Raw genomic sequence first — 20,275 nt, forward strand, 5'->3', positions numbered from 1 at the left:
GTTTTTCCACCCCTTCCAGACCGTACCCCAAAGGGCAACGTGGTGAGAAAATGTGGTTTCGAAAACCCCAAGGATCTTTCCCAGGCACACAGGGTGATGCCCCCTCTAGAGGCAGAGGAGGGGGCAGAGGTGGAAGACGCCGTCCTGGCGGCAGAGAGGGTCCGCAAAACCAAGGTGACAGGGATATCCCCCCTGGAAAACCTTTCCAGCACTCCTGAGAGTTGGCCCGACTGTCCTGCTGTGGAGGCAGTCGGGGGTCGCTTAGCTTTATACCCTCAGGCCTGGCAAAACATTACTACAGACAACTGGGTAAAAAGCGTTGTTACCAGAGGTTACAAAATACCATTCCTATCCACCCCCATTCCAAAGAGAAAACTCCCAGATGTACCGCCCCATCTGCGAGACCCAGCAGCTATAGAAATTTCAAAGCTGCTAGAAAAAAGAGTCATCCAACCAGTCCCAGCGGACCAAATAGGATTCGAACTTACTCAAGGTTCTTTTTAGTTCCAAAGAAGACAGGGGACTGGAGGCCGATTCTGGACCTAAGCAACCTCAACACCTTTGTCAAGAAGGAAAAGTTCGAATGGTCACGCTTCAATCGATCCTTCCATTCCTACAGAAGGGCGACTGGATGTGCTCAATAGATCTGAAGGGCGTACTACCACATCAAAATGGCCAGGGCGTCCAGGGATCATTTGCGCTTCCGGCTGGGAGCCAGTCACTACCAGTTTCGAGCCCTGCCCTTTGGTCTGACCTCAGCCCCCAGGGTTTTCACCAAATGCATGGCAGTGGTAGCGTCTCATCTGAGACGCCTAGGATTCCAGGTGTTTCCGTATCTGGACGACTGGCTCCTGTCTGCCACCACCCGGCGTCAACTGATACAGGCCAGGGATTACACCCTACAACTTTGTATTCACCTCGGAATTTCCGTAAATTTCGAAAAATCTTTACTACAGCCATCACAGCATATCTTATTCATAGGAGCGGAATTAGATACGCATCATTTAATTCTAAGGCTTCCTCCAGAAAGGATAGTCACACTTCAAAACAACATTTCTCTCCTTCTGTCGTCCAAAAAATCCCCGGCAAAGCTGGTTCTAAAGGTCTTGGGTCTCATGGCAGCTTCTCTCAGTGCGATACCATTGGGAAGACTGCACATGAGAGTTCTACAATGGCTGCTGTTTGCACAGTGGTCGTTCCAACAGCTACCTCTGACACACGAAATTCTGATTACAAACACATGCAAATCACACCTAACTTGGTGGCTTCAGACTTGCAACCTTTCCAGCGGAAGACCATTTGTGCTACCCACACCGTCAGCGACGATAACCACGGATGCTTCCCTGATAGGGTGGGGGGGCATCTTTCAGGGACAGACAGTCCAAGGCGAATGGACCAATCTGGAGTACAATCTGCACATCAATGTTCTGGAGTTGAGGGCAGTGTTTTTAGCGTTGCAACACTTTGCTCCCCTTCTTCCTCTAGGGACTATTGCAGTTCAGACAGACAACATGTCTGTAGTCTGGTACATAAACAAGCAAGGGGGAACCAGGTCTTATCAACTATGCAGAGGCCATGAGAATTTGGCAATGGGCGGACTCCACGGGTCGCTTTCTGATCGCAACGCACATCCGGGTCATCCAACGTCATAGCCGACAGGCTGAGCAGAGCAATACTGTTGCCTCACGAGTGGTCCCTCAAACAGTCAATTGCGAACACGATATTTCGCAAGTGGGGCCAGCCTTCCTGCGATCTGTTTGCGTCTCCAATGAACGCCAAATGCAGGAGCTACTTTGCCCTATTACCCCCTCCAGGGGAAGTCCCCAGGGACGCGCTGGTGCACGATTGGCCCCCGGGTCTCCTGTATGCTTTTCCTCCCTTTCCCCTGATCGCAAAGTTTCTGCAGAAAGCCAACAACCTTCAGAGGACGATAATCCTCATTGCCCCATTCTGGCCTCGTCAAATTTGGTTCCCCTTTCTATTGCATCACCGCATTCGGGGACCTTGGATGCTGGACCCAGAGCCAGATCTACTGACTCACTCGTCAGGAGTTCCTCACCCATCTCTCGAATCACTCCATCTAGCAGCTTGGCTGCTCCGCTTCCCTTTCTAGCCAGGTCTGATTCCCTTACACCAGTAGTTCAGAATATATTGGTGGCTTCTCATAAAGCTTCCACTACAAAAACCTACACCAGTAAATGGAAGCGTTTCGTCTTCTGGGCTAATTCACATCATTTGGACCCTGTTATAGCTCCGTTGAACAAGATCTTGGAGTTTTTGACAGAATTGTTCCATGAAGGAGCTTCTCCTGCCACTTTAAGAGTGCAATTGGCTGCCATTTCTAACTTTCATGTGGAAGAATGTGGTGCGCCTGTTATGGCTCACAGACTTTGTAAGGCTTTTTTAAAAGGATCCTTTCATATCAGACCACCAGTTAGAACTCCTACATCACCTTGGAATCTGAACTTCTTACTTTCTAAATTGATGTTGCCCCCTTTTGAGCCAGCCTCAGTTTGCCCATTGAAATTTTTATCATGGAAGACTCTATTCCTGGTGGCCATTACATCCGCTAGGCGAGTGTCTGAACTTCAGGCTCTTTCTATTAAACACCCTTATTTAATTTTCCACTCTGACAGAGTATCCCTTCGCACTAATCCATCCTTTCTCCCCAAAGTTTGCTCTACTAATAATATTAATCAGTCCATTGAATTACCCACCTTTTTCAAAAATCACTCTAATAAGTTAGAGTATATGTTGCACAAATTGGATGTCCATAGACAACTCAGGTTTTATTTGGACAGAACAAAAGATCACAGGAAATCTGATCAACTGTTTGTAGCCTTTGCTGACAGCAGGAAGGGTGTAGCAGTTACTAAACGAACTCTTTCCAAATGGCTAACTGATTGTATCACACACGTTTATGAGGCTTCTAATCAAACCTTATCGGTCAAACCTAAAGGACATTCTATGAGATCAGTGTCTACATCCTTAGCTCACGCAGCTCGCTTACCATTAGACACGATTTGTGCGGCTGCTACTTGGGCTAAACCGCATACATTTATCTCTCATTACAAAGTGGACAGGGTTTCTAGGGATAGGGCAACCTTTGGTTCCACTGTGCTCAAGAACGTTCTCCGTGAGTTCCTCAGGATCATGGAGCTAGGGCGCTACCCATGTGTAAGAACAAAGCGAGATTGAACACTCTCACATATAGAAGTTATGTCCTTACCATAACGTTCCATGTGGAGTGTTCATCTCGCCTTTGTTCTTACATTCCCACCCTTCCCACCCTTAGGAAGAACGTTCAATTTGGTGCCTGGTCTGGAGTATTCTCCTTCTGCAGTTGCAATAGTTGTATTGTATGATACACTTGTGTATATATATATCTATGTATATATGTATATAGATGATCCTATGATTAAGTAAATTTTGGTATGAGTGTGCTCTCTATGGCTGGTTTGCTTGCAAACTAGATCTGAGGTAAAGGCAGAGGGGGATTGTGGGTATTAGGTGATCTCAAGCTTCTTCTCGATGCAGAGCTTGCAAGCGGCCGACACGGAGCCGAGGATCGGCTCCGAACCCATGTGTAAGAACAAAGGCGAGATGAACACTCCACATGGAACGTTATGGTAAGGACATAACTTCTATTAGTTCCTGTTTGAGCTCCTGATCTTTCATCTACCACCTTCCTGTCATAGTATTATTATCTTAGTATATTAGTATAATGTATATAATAGCAGCAAACTCGATATGAGGTATTGTGATGGTCAGGGGCATTATGGGTAAGGGTGAAGCTCGAGATTCAAATCGTAGAATCTGTAGGAAGTGGCCGAGTCTGATCTGATGGTCGCATCCGAATCCATTCGTTGAGGAAGAATGAAAATGGACAACACAGATGGAATGTTATGGTGAGTACCTAACTTCGTTTTTTAGTTATTTGATGCAATTTATCAAGACAGTGTTCATTTAATTGTTTGTGTTTGGATATCTTAGGTTTGATGGAAAATGCTTTTGTTAATTTGTCAAACTCTGGCATCACTGGAAGAGAGGGAGTACCTGACTTAAAGCATATGGGTCAGGTATTTACTGTTAGCTCTGCTGAGCTGTGTTCCCATCCAGTGTGCTGAGGTACATCTGTATACAGAAGAAGGTAGAGCAGGCTGTCATAGTTGCATGCATGCTGTTGGTTGCCAGAAGACAATTTAGAACATCCATCCAGCCACAGCCCCTAACCCTGTTCCCATTTCTGCACATGAAGGCAGGGTGTCACTTCAGCAGTGACAGTCATCTAGAGCCGAGGTTCACATCACACACACACACACACACACACACACACACACACACACACAGCTATGGCCAGTTTAGAGTGTCCAGCCTACCTATTGCATGTCTTTGGACCATAAAACAGAAAAACTGCCTTGTGGCTGCTCAATGATTGATTTTTCTTCCTGGTAAGTAAGAAAATGACTGGCCATGACTGTAATGCATAAGGACTGATACTTGGCAGGCATGAGGGTGCAGACAGACACACACACACATACATATATCTATACATATCTATATATATATCTATACATATATCTATATATATATATATATATATATATATATATATATATATATATATATAGAGAGAGAGAGAGAGAGAAGATAAGAGAAAAAAAATCCTAAGCTGAAGTCCTTTTGGGACTGAGACTTTTAAGCTGTTTACAAAGCCTCAAAACAAGATTCTTCAGCATTGGTGTTGCTTACATTAAAAATGAAATTAACAACAATTCTGGCCCCCTCAGCAAAGGCTATAAGGTTATCCTTCATGTTAATAGGATCATAGGAAGTACAAGGTTGTTGCATCACAAGGCCATTTATGTCTTTTTCAAGAAGGGTCTAAGCTGATCAGTCCTACAGTAAATTTACAGGAGGCCATGAGGACCTGTAGTGCATCTTTGTTGATTTTTTTCTGATGTGGCAGTCTACTCTGAGCAAACAATAGGTATTGTAGCTGTTCAGATACATTCCAAACCCTACAGTTTCTTTGCTCCAGGTTGTTGAGTGCTAAGAAATATCCCATAGTGGTTCAGATGCCCACTGTTTCCCTAATTATAACTTTTGTTTTCCCAAGGGCCAAATTAATGAATGTACTGGCCTCTCATGTCTGAGGGGGGTCAGGATTCCTGCCTGTTTTGGTTCTGGAGTCCAGCTTCTTTCAGGACCCTTGTCTTTCCATTCAACATGTCCATAATGTGGCACTTTTACAAGCAAGGACATATGAGTCTGTACCACCCTATGAGTGAATGCTCATCTGCTGCATGGCTGTGGTGTCAGACTTCAGTGTCAGTAATTCACATTACTCTGAACCCCTGTCCTGTTCTGGATCTGCAACTTTAAATGCCTTATCTGAAATGAATCTGTAAAGGTGGCACACTCTGAAGATCAGCCCTTATACTATCAGATGGGTAGTGTACTCACCTTCTCCTGCCTCTAGCAGCATTTTGAGATGAGGTTTGTGGTTGTCATGTTATCCCTTTTATGAAGTAAGGTGTTATTGTGCATTTTCATCTTACCATCTTTGATTCTACATTTCATTGCTGAGTTCAGGGAAAAAGGTTCATTCTCATATTCACTCACTGGTCAGGTAGGACATGGATTGGGCTCCAAGTCCTATGATGGTACAGGAAACTACCATGCTGTTAGCTAGAGATGTCCTGGCTGCACCTTGTTGCCTGGCCTAGGGATTCTTCTTTCACTTTTGACTTGGTTGCCATGTCTACAGGGAGCTTGAAGCTATTAGGAAGTGTTTCACCTAGGCCTCCAATGGGCAGTGGTTCCGACTCTTGTGTGCTTGATTTTTTCCCTCACTAAAGGAATTCATTGGCAGTCTTCTACCCATTATTCCTGGTGGAGGACAAGATTGAATCAATATTATTCCAGTCTGTTTCTGGTAAATTTAAGTCCCCAGCTAATATTTTTCTTCCCTCCTGTGTTTCATGCAAGAGATGTATGAATTCCTCTAGGTCATCAGCACTTGACTTTTGCGGTCTATACACACCAGCAATTGTTATATGTTCCAGGGTTGTCTTTATTGTCACAGTTGCACAGTCTATAGTATTGCTGTTATCATTGAACATGTAATAATCACAAGTCTCATAGCTATCTTTAATCCCTGTCATAACACCTCCACCTTATTTTTTGTTAGAATGTCTGTTACAGTAAAACATTTATACGCTGACAGAACTGGTTTCCAGTCATTGTTCTTTAACCATGTTTCACAAACAATAACAACATTAATCTTGTGAGAAAGTAGCAAATTTTCCAATTAAAAAATATTATTAATGCTCTTAGCATTAACAACCATCAAAGATGCATCATATTTTGCTATCTGTGAACTGTTAAATTTTTGACCTGGCAAAAATCCTGCCTAGTGTTTGTCAAATACTGCAAAATATCTGCTGCAAAAATTCTCTTCCCTGATCTTGACAGATGCACACCATGCTGTCTGAACACGTGTGCCCAAAACTAGGCTTGGATGTTCTATACATTTCCATTTTTTAAAACAAGACATTTTTTTCCATGTAGGTATTGACCCAAAAATATTTTTCCTTCACAGTGGCCTGACTATCCTTTCTATAGGTGATGTGTGAAAAATACATCCTAACACCAGTGCAAGCTATACTATCTAAGAGTGCTGTCAGTTCCCTTCTAACAGTCAGGGAATCCTTGGTGGTGACATCATTTGTACAAACATGAATAAAAACAGATCCATACTTCATGACATTAAGGTGTTCCAAGGCTTGTCTCACATCTTCTATTCTTGTTCCTGGAAAGCATAACACTATTTGATGTTCATTATCATCTCTGCAAATATAAATATCAGTTAATGTAATAACTGATTCTCCAATTACAAGAATATCTTTGCTGGCCAGCTCTGAAGAATCTTCAGCTTCTATTACAGTAATATCTGCTTTATCAGTTGTTACAAAGGATAGATCTTCATCACTATTAGTCTTGTTAATCCCACTGTTTTCATTGTCTATTAAATTCTCATCCAGCTGGTATTGTAAATCCACAGCTTGAGCCATGTAGTCAACATCTGTCTTTCTCTTCTTTTTTCTTACAGTAATGTTCTTCAATCCTTCCACGTTCAGTTTTGATTTCTTCCTTTTCACTTTTTGTTCTACCTTTCCATTGGAAAAAGATGCATTTTTCTGTAGATGGAAGGTTTTTCTGATATAAAAATATCATTATTCCCTGTAACCTGTGTTACATAACATAGCAGTGTCCTCTTTACTATGTATTCTCTTTCCTTTATAGTCATTAATCAGTTTCTTTTTCTTTCTTGTTATTTGTTGTGAACTTCTTCCTTTCTTTGTTTCCTTCTAAAACTGGATCCTCAGATTGCTGAATACTTGCATCCAGGATTCCAAAGTTGTCAGGGGCATTGTCTTGTTTCATAGCGGTTGAATGATCTTTGCAGAAAATAGATGCATTATTTGCTAAATGTGTTCTATTTGTTCTATGCCTAACATTATTTAGTTCATCAGTCCAGTCATTAATATATGATGCAACAGTTCTCCAAGCCATGCCAATTGCACAAGTGCAGTCATCATCCTTAAGTCTAGATTTACTTCTGACAATGGTAAGCAAATCATCCAATTTTTGACACGAGGAACACCTATCACCAGTGTTATCAGCTGATACCTTTAAATATGCATAGCATTTATTACACTGTACAAGATATTTGTGCATTAGCAAATTGTTAATTGCATACTCATTTAAGGAATCCATATTCAGCTTCAAATGAATAAAATATTGCAAAAGAAAAGAATAATCGAAATCAGCATCCACAGAATTCAAACAGAATTTAAATTAACTTCTATGACAAAAATCACATCAGCAATATAAAGCTAAATAATAAAGTAAAGTTGTTCTGACCATAAGTTCTACAAGCCAGACAATAGTTGTGATTCCTTTACTATCACTTGCAGTCGCACTTCTTTTTAACAGTAAAGCTAAATAAATCACAAACCAAAATAGGATTGTTTAGATATGTTTAGGATTTTCCTCTCTGCAGTCTGTGTAAATTTATAGCTGTCTAGGCCCCTTGGGGTGGATAGAGCTTGCCTGTCTAAAACCTATGCCTTTCTAACAACCAACAGTGAAATTAAAGGTAAAACAACAAAATATGAATCAAAGTAAATCTTGTTAAAACACTGATCACAAATACAATATACATTCAAATAAAACTTCTCTTACCAGTCAACTCCACAGTAAATCACAAACCAAGTTAGGATTGATTAGATATGCTCAGGATGCATTAGACTTTATGTAGTCTGAGATATGCATTTTACTGTGTGTAGAATGATATGTGCATTATGCTGTAGTTAGAATGATGTACACTTCATGCTACACATAAATGGTATAAGCACAGCACTATATACATTATGCTGCATATAGAATGATATATGCTTTGCATTAAGTGTAGAATAATGTATGTATTGCACTGTTTATATCAAGTTACATATATGATATTCATGTCACTCAATGTAGAATACAGTATGCTGTATGTATGCCCTACACTGTGTTTGGAAGGATGTGTGCATTGTGCTGTACATAGAATCAGGTATGTATCATGCTGTACAACAAATAATGTTTGTAGCACGTTGTACTTTGATGTATGCATCACACTAGTTGTTGAATGATGCGTTTGTAATATTGCATGCAAAATTATGTTTGCATCCTGCTGCTTTTAAAATGATGTCATGTTGTGTGTAGAGTAATGTATGCATCATACTGTCATCTGACCTGTGGATCGCTTTGCATAAAGAATGAGGTTTTTCATGATTTTGCTCATACAGTGTATGTATACATTCCATGTTTTTTCCGTGAGACAGGTTACAATTAAGTTGTAAAGGTGGCATCATCTTTTTATTTGAGAAAGAAATCCAAACTGTCAAAAATATATCAGATACACACAACCTTATTTTTCTCAAAGGATGTATTATACATCTGCAAAAAGTTTCAATAAAAACAGGGATAAACTCAAAGCTATAACATACTCCAACAAGTATCACATATTCCTTATAACTGAGGCAGAGCATTCTTCTGAAATTATTTTGTCAAGTTATAGGAGACATGAGTGCTTTAGAACATTTAAAGTGGGAGAAGGAGCAGTAGTATTCTCTGAGCACTCAGCAAAGGTGAGATTACTGAACAAGAGTTTGAAACTATGGTACAAGTCATCCTCTAAACCAGATAGTTTTGATTTGCCATCATTCTCCAAAAATGAACAGCAATGCACGTGCAGATTTTCTACACAACCTAGTAGGCTTAACATCTTTTTGGCTACCCACACATAAATTGGTGTAGCAATATCCATATTTATGGGGACATGATAAAATGAAGTACTCTGGAGTATGGATTAAAAATGATTATGGTGTGGCCACTAAGGATATGTGAGGAGACTAAACAAAAGATAATACAAAAACTGAGAAAATTGATGCTTTGTTATATGGATATGGATAGTAAGATACACGCAGTTAAAATGTTTGTAGTCCCTTTAGTCTTATACACAGTTTAGGCATATTTTGTCAACCAGAGAAGAATTTGTTTATAGCAATTAATAAAGAGCTGAGTGACTTTATCTGGGAGGGGAAAGACAGCAAGAGTCAAGTGGGATAAGTTGATTCTTCCAGTAGAACAGGGCGGATTAGGATTACCCAATTTGAATGGGTATTTTGGAGCTACACAGTTAAGGCACCTATACATTGTACAAGCAGAAAACTATAATTCAAAGTGGAAAGGGCTGATGTTGACACAGGGGGAAGCTCTAGAAACAAGGAGAGACTGAGATTTTGGATGCAAGCCTTTAAGGAGAATAACAATAATTATACAGAATATTATATCCATAAAGTAGCAGAAAGTATTCTAAGAACTAAGCCAACATGGGAATGGAGAAAGGAGATTATGCCGATAATGATAACTGCAGTTGGGGATATAGAAAATAGGCAAGAGGGGTCTGGAATTTATTGGAGAAAACTGGCAAAGGAATCAAGGTATTGGAGCAAATAACTAGAGAGGGAAGTAATAGAATGGGAAGAGGCCAATAATTTATTTGGACTGCAGCTTAGAGATTGCCTTCCCTTTCAAGGATTGCCATCAGAGTATAGGCAAAGAGAAAGAAATAGGGGGGTCCTAAACAAAAGACCAGCACTGGTAGAGTTTTTAGTAGATTCTAGAACAGAAGCTGCCATTAAAAAATAAATAATTAGTAGAGCATATATAATATTGCATGATAACTATAGGAATCAATCGGAGGAGGTTAGAAAGGATTGGGAAGAGAGATTAGATAAGCAATTCACAAAAACAGTGGGGGGATGTATGTATGTCTCCCAAATATGCAACAAACTCTAGAAGATTTAAGATTTTTGCTTGGAAATGTTTACATAGATATTTTTATACGCCAAGTAGATTCCAGAGACGTTTTTCTCAGAGACAGCAAATGTTGGAGGTGTGACGGGGAAGAAAGAGGTACATGGGAACATATATTCTGGCCGTGTGGTGGGTTGGTGAACTTTAATAATTCCGTGCGGGATGCACTCTGAGATATGCTGGGTGGGTGGATTCGTGTGATGAGGGAGGTGATTTCTCTGAGGTATGATACAGAATCGGAATTGTCTAGACATGGTAAAGCCTTTTGCCTAATTATGGTGGCTGCCAAAAAAGCAGTTACTAGAAAATGGAAGTCAAAATGTAAAGAAACTATATTAGAAGTAGTGAATGTAGTAACAGAGATAACGCAACTGTAATTGAGATCTTTAGAAAAGGGTAGGAGCAAACTACATAGGAAAAAAATAGGAATTGTGCGAACAAATACATACATGGGTGGAATGAGGTTTAAAAGAAGGCAGGACTTAAATGAGCTATGTAATGTTTGACTGAATATGATTGGGTAGATTATAAGTGATGTTTGCAACCAGTGTGTGTCATTATGGTTTGTGATGTAAAATATGTTGTAGTTTGTTTTCATTTACATAAATGTATGCTTGCTTATGTCGTAAGTGATGGTTTTATAAAGATGTTTCTTGTTTAATAAAAAAGGGGCAGGAACTGAATAATTTATGTAATGTTGCTTAGGTTACATGATATGTAAGAATATATGTGAAATATAATGTTTGTTAATGTTAATTTGTTAATACAGTTTGATTACTTTTGTATAAATGTAAATTTGCCTATGTCACAAGTGATAATTCAGTAAAGGTCTTTCAAAAAATCTTTTGGCTGACTTTAACTAGACTCATGTAGACTGGTATACAGACTTTGGTATTTCCTACTTTGAGACTAAATTTGTCGACTTAATGTTATGAAACAACTCATTTCAGTTGATCTCCTTTCCTACTAGCCCCTGAAATTTACTTGATTTAATTATATCAAGTGAAGTGGCACTTTTCTTGATTATAGTTGCACTGGACTACAGTATAATGCCAGACTGTACATGAAACCTCAAATTAAACAAAGCTGTGAACTATTTGAAAGCGATAAGGAGAATCAACTAGTCTGTTAGGAACTGGAATGGATTACTTTCTGAGGGAAAAGCCATTACCTGGTATGATCTGCTTGATATCTTCTTACAGCCTGCTATATACAGTGGCCACCAAACATATTGGAAGACAATGGCATCTAAAACCACAATGGTGGAGTAAAAGAATAGAAAGCATATTAAAAATCAAAAGGAAGAGACATGTTAACATATGAGAAGATACAATAGGAGTATTAATAAAAATAGGTTAAATGTGGTACCAGCGCTATTAATGAGGGCCATTGTAGATGGCAAGTTTAAATTTGAATGTTCCTTTTTTTAAAATCTAAGTCTATATAAGGTCCTACAGTAGAAAGGTAAATTACCAGGAAAAAAGCTTTAGTTTGCATGGGCCCTTTGTTACTCAACAGCTTAGTGGTTAGTGATCTGTCTGAAATAGCAAACACTTTTTTTACTAGTATGTATAATGATCTGTCTGGCCAGTTTATATGTTTGTGGATGATTTTGTTCAATCTCTTCTAGTTGTATTTAATTCCTTATTATGCTAGGGTACTGTCCACATTTTCCAGTACACAACAGATAGTGAGTAGTGGACAACTATTGATAATTAATCTGATGTCAGTGATTGGTAAATGTTTTGAAAATTGTCAGCATCATGAATTTAGTGTGAATTGGTGTTCACCACTTTTGGATCTGTACTAATTTGGATTTCTGGAAAGGCTGTCTACTCTCACTAATCTGATCTGTGTACTAAGCCCTAGACACAGCCACATAAGGGACTTGATGTCACAGCAATTGTTGATAAGGCGTTTGATATGCTAGACCACAAAGCTGCCATCAAAGACATGAATATATAGAAATAACTATATTGTTCAGTGGGTCAAAAGGTGATTGGATCAAATATTAGAAAGAGAAGTTGTACAAGGGTGTCTATCAACCTGGACTTTGATAAAATCAGGTATACCTTAGGTGATTTGTCTTGGGGCCTATTTTTATAATAGATTTTGCTCCAGTTTCAACTGATTTTGAATGTTTGGTAAGCAAATGTGCAGATGACATTAAAACTGAAATCATAACTGGACACTCAGATATTAATTATCAGAATAGGTATTTAGAGTTGCTAAAATAAAAATATTGGCTCACGTCTTCTGATGTAGCCTTCACTATGAAGCCATTCAAGGTGATAAGATTAGATAATATGGTAACAGACAATCTGAGTAACATTATATTGAAATAAGTTGATGTTATTAAGGACTGTGTATATGAATTAGCAGTAACTTGCAATTTGCATAAAACTCATCTAGAGCCAAAAGTAAAGGCCATAAACATTTTAGATTGCTAATGAAGATAATTTCATCTAGGGGATCCCAAGATACTTACTAGCGTGTTCATCCTGTACTTTTCCAGTTTTCTGGTTACTAAAAAATCTTCAACTGATGGAGCAGGTGCAGAGAAGGATTACAAAACTATTTCTAACCTGCAGACATTTAAACTATTATCTGAAATTAACATGTCTTAAACTATATAATATAACTTATTTGCACTACAGAGGGAAGCTGTGATTGACTTATAAGGCATTGTGCAGTGCAACCCTAAAAGAAATTGAGTATTGAACTGAATGTGAAATCTAGAATTAAAAGAAACATTGCTTTGAATTTTCTTATTAGTTAATGTAAGGTCTCTAGAAGAAGGACATTCATATCAGCTGTCATTTCAATCCTGTTTAATTTACTTCCAGGATTCATTAGGCAATTAGACTATATAAATACATCTAAGTTGGTATACAATGTATTCTGGAGTCTGTGTTATATTGTAAAGTGTCTGAAGGTAGGTCATCGCTATCTATAAATCTTTGTAGTCATGTTCTTTTATAAGGAGTCTGTTTTCGTAGTTTACATGACTTATGTACTTTAAGTGTTGGGCTGGACTATCGTGAGGTCATAGTGTATGTTTGACTGCCATTGGCCATTTTGTTACTAAGTTGCAGTATCAGAGGTATGACTACCTAATCATGGCTTTGGTGCCAAATTATGTATTGCTTTGTACAGCAGAACAGAATCATGCATTTTCATGATTTTTAGGTAGTTGAAACTCTAATATCATACTCCATCTGTGATGTAGTTTAGATGGCTTATCTGAAAGTTTTCACGATTGACCAGTCTCAGGATCTTGTCTGCATCAATGTTTAAAATGTAATTGAAAAACATTGCCTTGGAATGCTGCAAAAGAAAATGAGTCAAAGTGTTTTGCAGGTTTTTTTAATTTATGTTTACATGCAAGTTGCTTTTGTTAGTACATTCATTGTTTTCGTGTTATGCAATTTCTTCATCTATTTTATAGACCAAGCTGCAATGGCTATGTCAAGAAGTGAAGGAGAGGGAGGGGAAGGAAAGAAAACTGCGGCGTCAGCTTGTGCAGAGCAAGGAACAACTGAAAAACCTGACATTAAATAAAGATTCTGAGAGTCAGCTGTTCATTGAACAAATTACTAAACAGGAACAACTTCTGGAGGGAATTCACAAGGAAAAGCGAGGTAAGTTATGCAACTCCTACCTTAAAGGAAAAGGACAAGTACAAGCAACAACTGAAAAATATTTATATATTTTTATATTACCATGGAGTTCTACAGTGATATCCTTCTAGCAGTTCAGTAACTAGTAGTTACTTGTTTAGATTTTCTTTTCTAACCTTGAATGAGGACAGTCATGCTGATGTGATCCTGTTTTCTTGGAAAGGTATTTCTTGTGAGTAATGCACAATGAGGGCATGGTTGAAGAGATTACAATGCCCTAGTTATGTCCTGTCAGGTTACAGTCCCATTCTGTTAGAACTGAAGTAGTAAGAAATACTGTCTGAGAATCCTCAGTAAAATAGATACTCTTACATAATTGTTTTTTGCATGTGTGTTATATGGTCTATGAGAAGTTCTTGCAACTGGATGAAGCAATAATTACTTTGAAATTGCCTTTTTAAATGTTATTTTCTGGGTTTCAGTTCCAGTCTTCCTTCCTTGAGTTGGCTAGTGTCATATTTCCTGGCTTGCAAAACTTAGCTGATTAGTAAAGTTGTTCCTGGTTTACAGATTTATTTACCATCAGGCTATAAAAGACTCAGTAGATTTATGGTCCCAGGGAAGGGAGGGATTTCAGCTTTATATTATAGTATAAAAGTCAGAGTTGTGAATTTTGAGGATGAATAACTCTGTGAACTTAGTTGGTGTGAAATAATAATAATTGAAAAAAGATAGCTGTAGGTGCCTTACTATGTTTGTTTTCTTTGGCAAAGGACTTATAGGTGTAATGTGCAAAATGATGCAAGAACAGGGGAGACAAATTCCTAAAGAAAGTATTATGAGATTTCATTCAGGCCCAACATGATATGCACTGTTGAAACTGACTGGAATAGAAATGACCCACAATGGATAAAATTGTTAAGCCATGCTTTTGTAATATGTGAAAGCATGAGGATCATTCTCTAGCATAGAAAATATACCCTGCGGAAAGGAAAGTACATAGTTCTTTAAATTATCATGCTTTGCAAATCTGTTGAGACATTCTGTAGTTATGTATGCAACATGTTGGTAAGAAACAACTTAGAAGCAGCAATCTTTTTAATTTGGAACAGATTTTGAACTCAGATAATATGTGAAATGTGGATATTTGTTTATTTTGTATTACAGACCTTTGTTGTGGTTAGGTGTTTGTGATCTAGGATTTGCAGTTGGATAGGTAGTTACATTTTTAATGAAATTCATTTTGTAATGTGGATATAAATACAGAGTGTGGTCATTAAATGCACTATGATGTTATGTCTAGTGATGGTATGAGAGTTAACATGTGCTCCCCCTAACATGTAATAAAGGAAATTGTTCTGCTGTCGTTGAAGTAATATGCGATGCTTGGTGAATTCTGGGGGTTTGAGAAACTATCCTTGTGATAAAACTTAGCAAATTATCTAAGAGGAGCACCAACATAAAATGTAGATGTGAGTTACAATCCCTGGCTCTCCAGGAATTCACTCACCTTAAACTGAGCCCAGTGCCTTTCAGGGTAATTTAAACTTGTCCAAAAGTTACTTTGCACACATGCACACATGTATTTTTCAAAAAGGAGGAGTAAATGATAACTCTCCAGTACCAAGAACTTCTTCCCAGAGTTTATGGTATGATGCCACCAGACAATCTGCTTTGCTAAACTAAGAACTCATATTGTTTTGCTTAAAATAAGACAACCTGTAAATATTTGTATGGTAGAAGTAGCTTGAACAGTAGTGCTTCTAAGGCAGATGCCCACAGTTAATGGAACAGTTGTTCAACTTTCATACAAAATTCAGTAGTAGAATGAGTTGATTAGAATAAAGAAAATAAAGCATTACATTTAGGTTTATAGGGAGGCACTTGGCAATTAGTTGTGAAGACCATGTAGGAGTCCTGCCAGGTAAGTCAGTATATACTCTGATTTGCTGTGTGTGCTGACACATTTCTAAAGAGGGATATACAGGCTTTCTCATTGTGATTTTATGAAAACCCATCAGACTTGTACTTGAAAATAAAATGTGCAAACAGAAATATTCTTACACAAAGAAGTTGAAATAAGGGTTTTAAACAGATGGATGGCACACAACAAATATTGTCATTTAAATTGTACCCAAAGTTCCAGTTGTGTTGACAGGGGTAATAAAGGCCTGACTGTGACCAAGGTGACCTGAATTCATTTAGCGACTCTGGTGACTGCTGGAGGTGTTTTGCAGGAGGAGTAGAGGAGTGACATGAGTTTACCTTCTCAGTTTTCCAGGGAGTGTGTGTGTGTGTGTGTGTGTTGTATTGGAGCTCTTGTGAAGCGTGCACATTCACATGACTGAATTCTTGTTACAGACTGGAGATTCTACAGGAGCAGTGGCTTCAGAGGAGCAGGGCTATGCTATGGAGTTATGTTCTTCAGTTCTGTGAATGACATACCCAAGCTGATGCCCATTGTGTGCTGAATCCTAGGCAACCAACCATCCAGATAAGATAAGATTTTGCCATGTAGCATAGTACACATCTTCTGAGGATTCTTGCACTGCAGAGGATTGCACAGTAAAGAAACAAGAGATGTTTTCTTTAACAAACTGCAGTACATTTCCAAATAGAAAATACAGAATTCTCTTGCATATAACATTTTACACACCTCTTTTAAATACTAAACCTTTATTAAAAAGGCGGTTAGAATGAATCTTTTTTTTTTTTTTTACTTTTGAAGAGTGAGTTACTTTTCTCTTAAATTCTTAGAGATTTTGTGCAGCCTCATTAATTTTTCCTGCACTTGGCTTCTGAATCAATTTCAGCAATTGTCCCTTTTTACAACTCTAACTAATCCAGCTAAGTTATGAGTGTTGATGAGAGTAAGGCCCCAAAATGTTAAGCTGCCTAGACTAGCCATATATGTGGAGTTGTGTATATTAAAACAATGGGTCTTATGGGTGTTATGATGTTTGATAACACTAGAGGACAGTTTACATGTTATTCTGGCAGATTCCACTGTAGGTCAAGAATAGATAAAATGTATACAAGTATAAAACATGCTTATTTAGTAAAGGGAGTTACAATCCACCCTGTTTCCTTTTCTGATCAAGATCCCTTGCAGTGTTCTGGTAACTATTGCAAACAGGGATTATATGGAAAAGCACTGGTATTTCCCAGCAGTACATTTGAAAAGAGATTTTTTTTGGCTGACCTAAAGAAGCAGTAGATCAGAAATTATAGTCGTAGCTGCTTCCTGGTCTCCAGCCTGTAACCATTCAAAAAAATAATCTTACTGATTGGTTATATACTTTGTCTGTTTTTCAACATTCTGATTATATTTTATTATATTTGTAATGTTGCATTTTCCTGTAATTCTACCATGCCTTTGTACTGTACATTATATTCACAATTGTATTGTACTTAGTGACATTGTATAACATGAGTAGCGTTGTCTCACTACAACCTGACTGGGCCTGAATTTGTTCAGTTTTCATCAATGCCCAGTCTCAGTAAATACACATAAAATAAATGCATGGAATACATTTAGAAACAAGATGCAGTTTGATGATGATTTTTAAACCGGTCATATTTGTAAAATAAGGGAGGATTTGTATAATAAAAGACTGCAGCTAGAGGAATTGCAGGACAAGGTATTTTAGGGCCTGTGGAATTTTAGCAGGTGATGCAAGTGCCAAAAGTTAAGGAGGAAATTGAAACGATGGATAAAAGCTGAAATTTTTAGACTATGAAGGGTAGGAAGTTTTATAATTCCCCTGATTATCCAAGGAAAGAAGAATAAGAACAGGGATGCATAGACATCTGGGTTAGCATGTATCGCATAGTCCTGCAGTGGTTGTAGAAATTTGTAGAACATATTGTCAAATTGTTTATGAAGCAGAGATTTGCTGTGGCAGTATGAAGAAGAATTAGATGGTTACTTGAATGGGTTGTAATGGAATAAAATAGTCTTATTGACCATGCTAGTTATGCAAAAGGAACTGTCAGAGGATATGTCAGAGTAAATTGGTGGAAAAACTTTAGTAGTGTTGGTATTCCAATAGAAGTCTAGAAAATATATAAATAAAAAAATATCACAGACCTGCTAGAATCCTATAATAAGGTAATTCAGGAAGGGAAATGTCCATCCTAATAAAAACAGTCAGTTGTGCTACTCCTGCTAAGATGGGAAAGGTTATTAAATTGCCCTTGTCCTGCAACCTAATTTCTGTATTAAATAATGACTATAAATCGTTCATGTCTGTTTAAGCAGCACATACGGTATAGTGGTCGGTTTGTAACACTGATGCAAATGTTGTTTACCTGAAGATCATCTCCTATGAAGAGTATGATTGTGCAGCTGTACTTTATAACATTACTGCATCACCTGTATTTTGATCAAAGTGAAACTGTATTTTGATAGATTTGTCATGGGTAGACAAATATGATAATATTTTCAAAATGGAAATAATACAGTTAGCCCAGAATGAGAAGAAAGCCAGGTGGATAATTTGGATGACAAAAGGGCATTTGATAGGGTGAAGTGAAATTTAATAAAAGTATTGCTAACCCTGTGATTTTTCGCAGGAATTTGTTGATCTAAGGTTACTGGTTCTAGAAATAAATGCTTGTTCTAACTTAAGGATAATTTTAGAAATTTGTGCACTAATGTGCAAACTTCCTTCCAAAATATTTCCTTTGTTTCTGCAAGAGCAAATCATTCATCCATTCCTAAAGTTGTGATATCATTCCTTTGAATCACTCAACCCACTCCACTGTTTCAGCACACAAAAAAAACAAAAACATCAAGAGATGATGATTGCCAGGTGCTTTCAGTTTACATAAGCAGTGTAGGTAAGGTATGAACAGAACTGAGGAAATCCTAAACACTAGCCTGTTCCATTTCTCTTATGTGCAAGGGAAAGTAAGGTTCCATATTTCATAGCTAACTTTTTCTAATTGTCTTTATTGTTGTACCACTTTCCTCTGTGACAAATACAACAAAAAACCTAACAGGGATCATCAGAAATTGCTATAATAGCTACCCCTTGTGCATTATTCACGGATGTTTCTGCACAGGGCTTGTGTGAAACAACTACATGAAGTTGTGTGTGCAAACATTACAAGCTCAATGTGCCATCCAGGAGTAGGCCTAGATTAAGGCATTTGTACAGGGCATTTTCATAACTGGCTGCTACCATACTTCTTCCTCCTCCTAGAGTGAGATATGGCCAGTTTGCTAGACTGCTGTGAATCTGTCTTACGTGGAGATCACCTCCTATGGAGAGTACCATTGTGCAGCTGTACTTTATAACATTGCTGCATCACCTGTATTAACAGCTGCCCATTGTGGATGCCCTATGCTTGTGTGCTTATATTTTAATAATAGTTGTTATGAGTGCCACCTACTCCAAAGTGATCTGAAATTTCTTTTCACATTTTGATGTTAATGCTACTATGAGCTGCAGTTTTATTTGCTGTATTTTGTAATAATGATAAAGTAATAAATGGACTTGTAGATCGAAAAGAATATTGATTGCCTTAGCGATGACTGATTAATCAAATGCTGTTTGGTTGAGACTGACTTTTAAATTTACATTTAAGTAAAGGCCAAGATCATCCAATACCAATAAATAAGGAGGATATGCCCTTACATCTCTCTTTTATGCACTGTTTGATCTGTCAGTTATAGTCCTGTTTAGGAACATATGGAGTTGTTGCTAGATTGTTTTTTTTTTTTTTTTTTTTTTTTTTTTGGAGTTTGACATTTCTCAGCACTTTATTGTATGTAATTCAGTAAATATAAGGTAATACTGACTCAGAAACTGAAATGTGTGGCCTAATGATTCCATATTCAAGTTTATTATGTTAGGGAGTCACTGGGTCATGTGTTGGTTTCACATTATTTTGCATAATGGCTTTATTATTTGCATTCTATATTATAAGCAGTGCACTAATAGGAGTTGTTACAGAGGACATCTATCTTGTGGTTTAGATGCATTGCATTATCAGAGTTTCCATTGCCTAGAAAACAGTGTTTCATTCTTCCACTACTTATGTTTATAACTGGTGGGTATAAATCATTTGAAAAGAGACTGCACCCCACATCCCCTGCTAATTATATAGTTCATCTTAGAGAACACACAGAAAGAACATGTTCCTCAACCTGGTGATCTTATGATCTCACACAACTGTCAGTCAGCTGTTCTGCTGACCAAATTGTATCAAAAAAGCAGTTTTTA

At 37.9% G+C, this 20,275-nt stretch overlaps 1 protein-coding gene across 1 annotated transcript in view; it reads left to right on the plus strand.

Moving 5' to 3' along the window:
* The window catches only part of CEP128 (centrosomal protein 128), a 2,208,485-nt gene that overhangs the window by 1,067,985 nt on the left and 1,120,225 nt on the right, over positions 1–20,275 (plus strand). The window contains exon 19 of the mRNA XM_044074035.1: positions 13,874–14,066. Coding sequence (XP_043929970.1) covers positions 13,874–14,066 — 193 coding nt within the window. The remainder of the gene's footprint in view (positions 1–13,873; positions 14,067–20,275) is intronic.

Source organism: Protopterus annectens, chromosome 6.part0, assembly GCF_019279795.1.
Source record: "Protopterus annectens isolate FY-2018-M chromosome 6.part0, PAN1.0, whole genome shotgun sequence".
In the NCBI taxonomy this organism is placed as follows: domain Eukaryota; kingdom Metazoa; phylum Chordata; order Ceratodontiformes; family Protopteridae; genus Protopterus; species Protopterus annectens.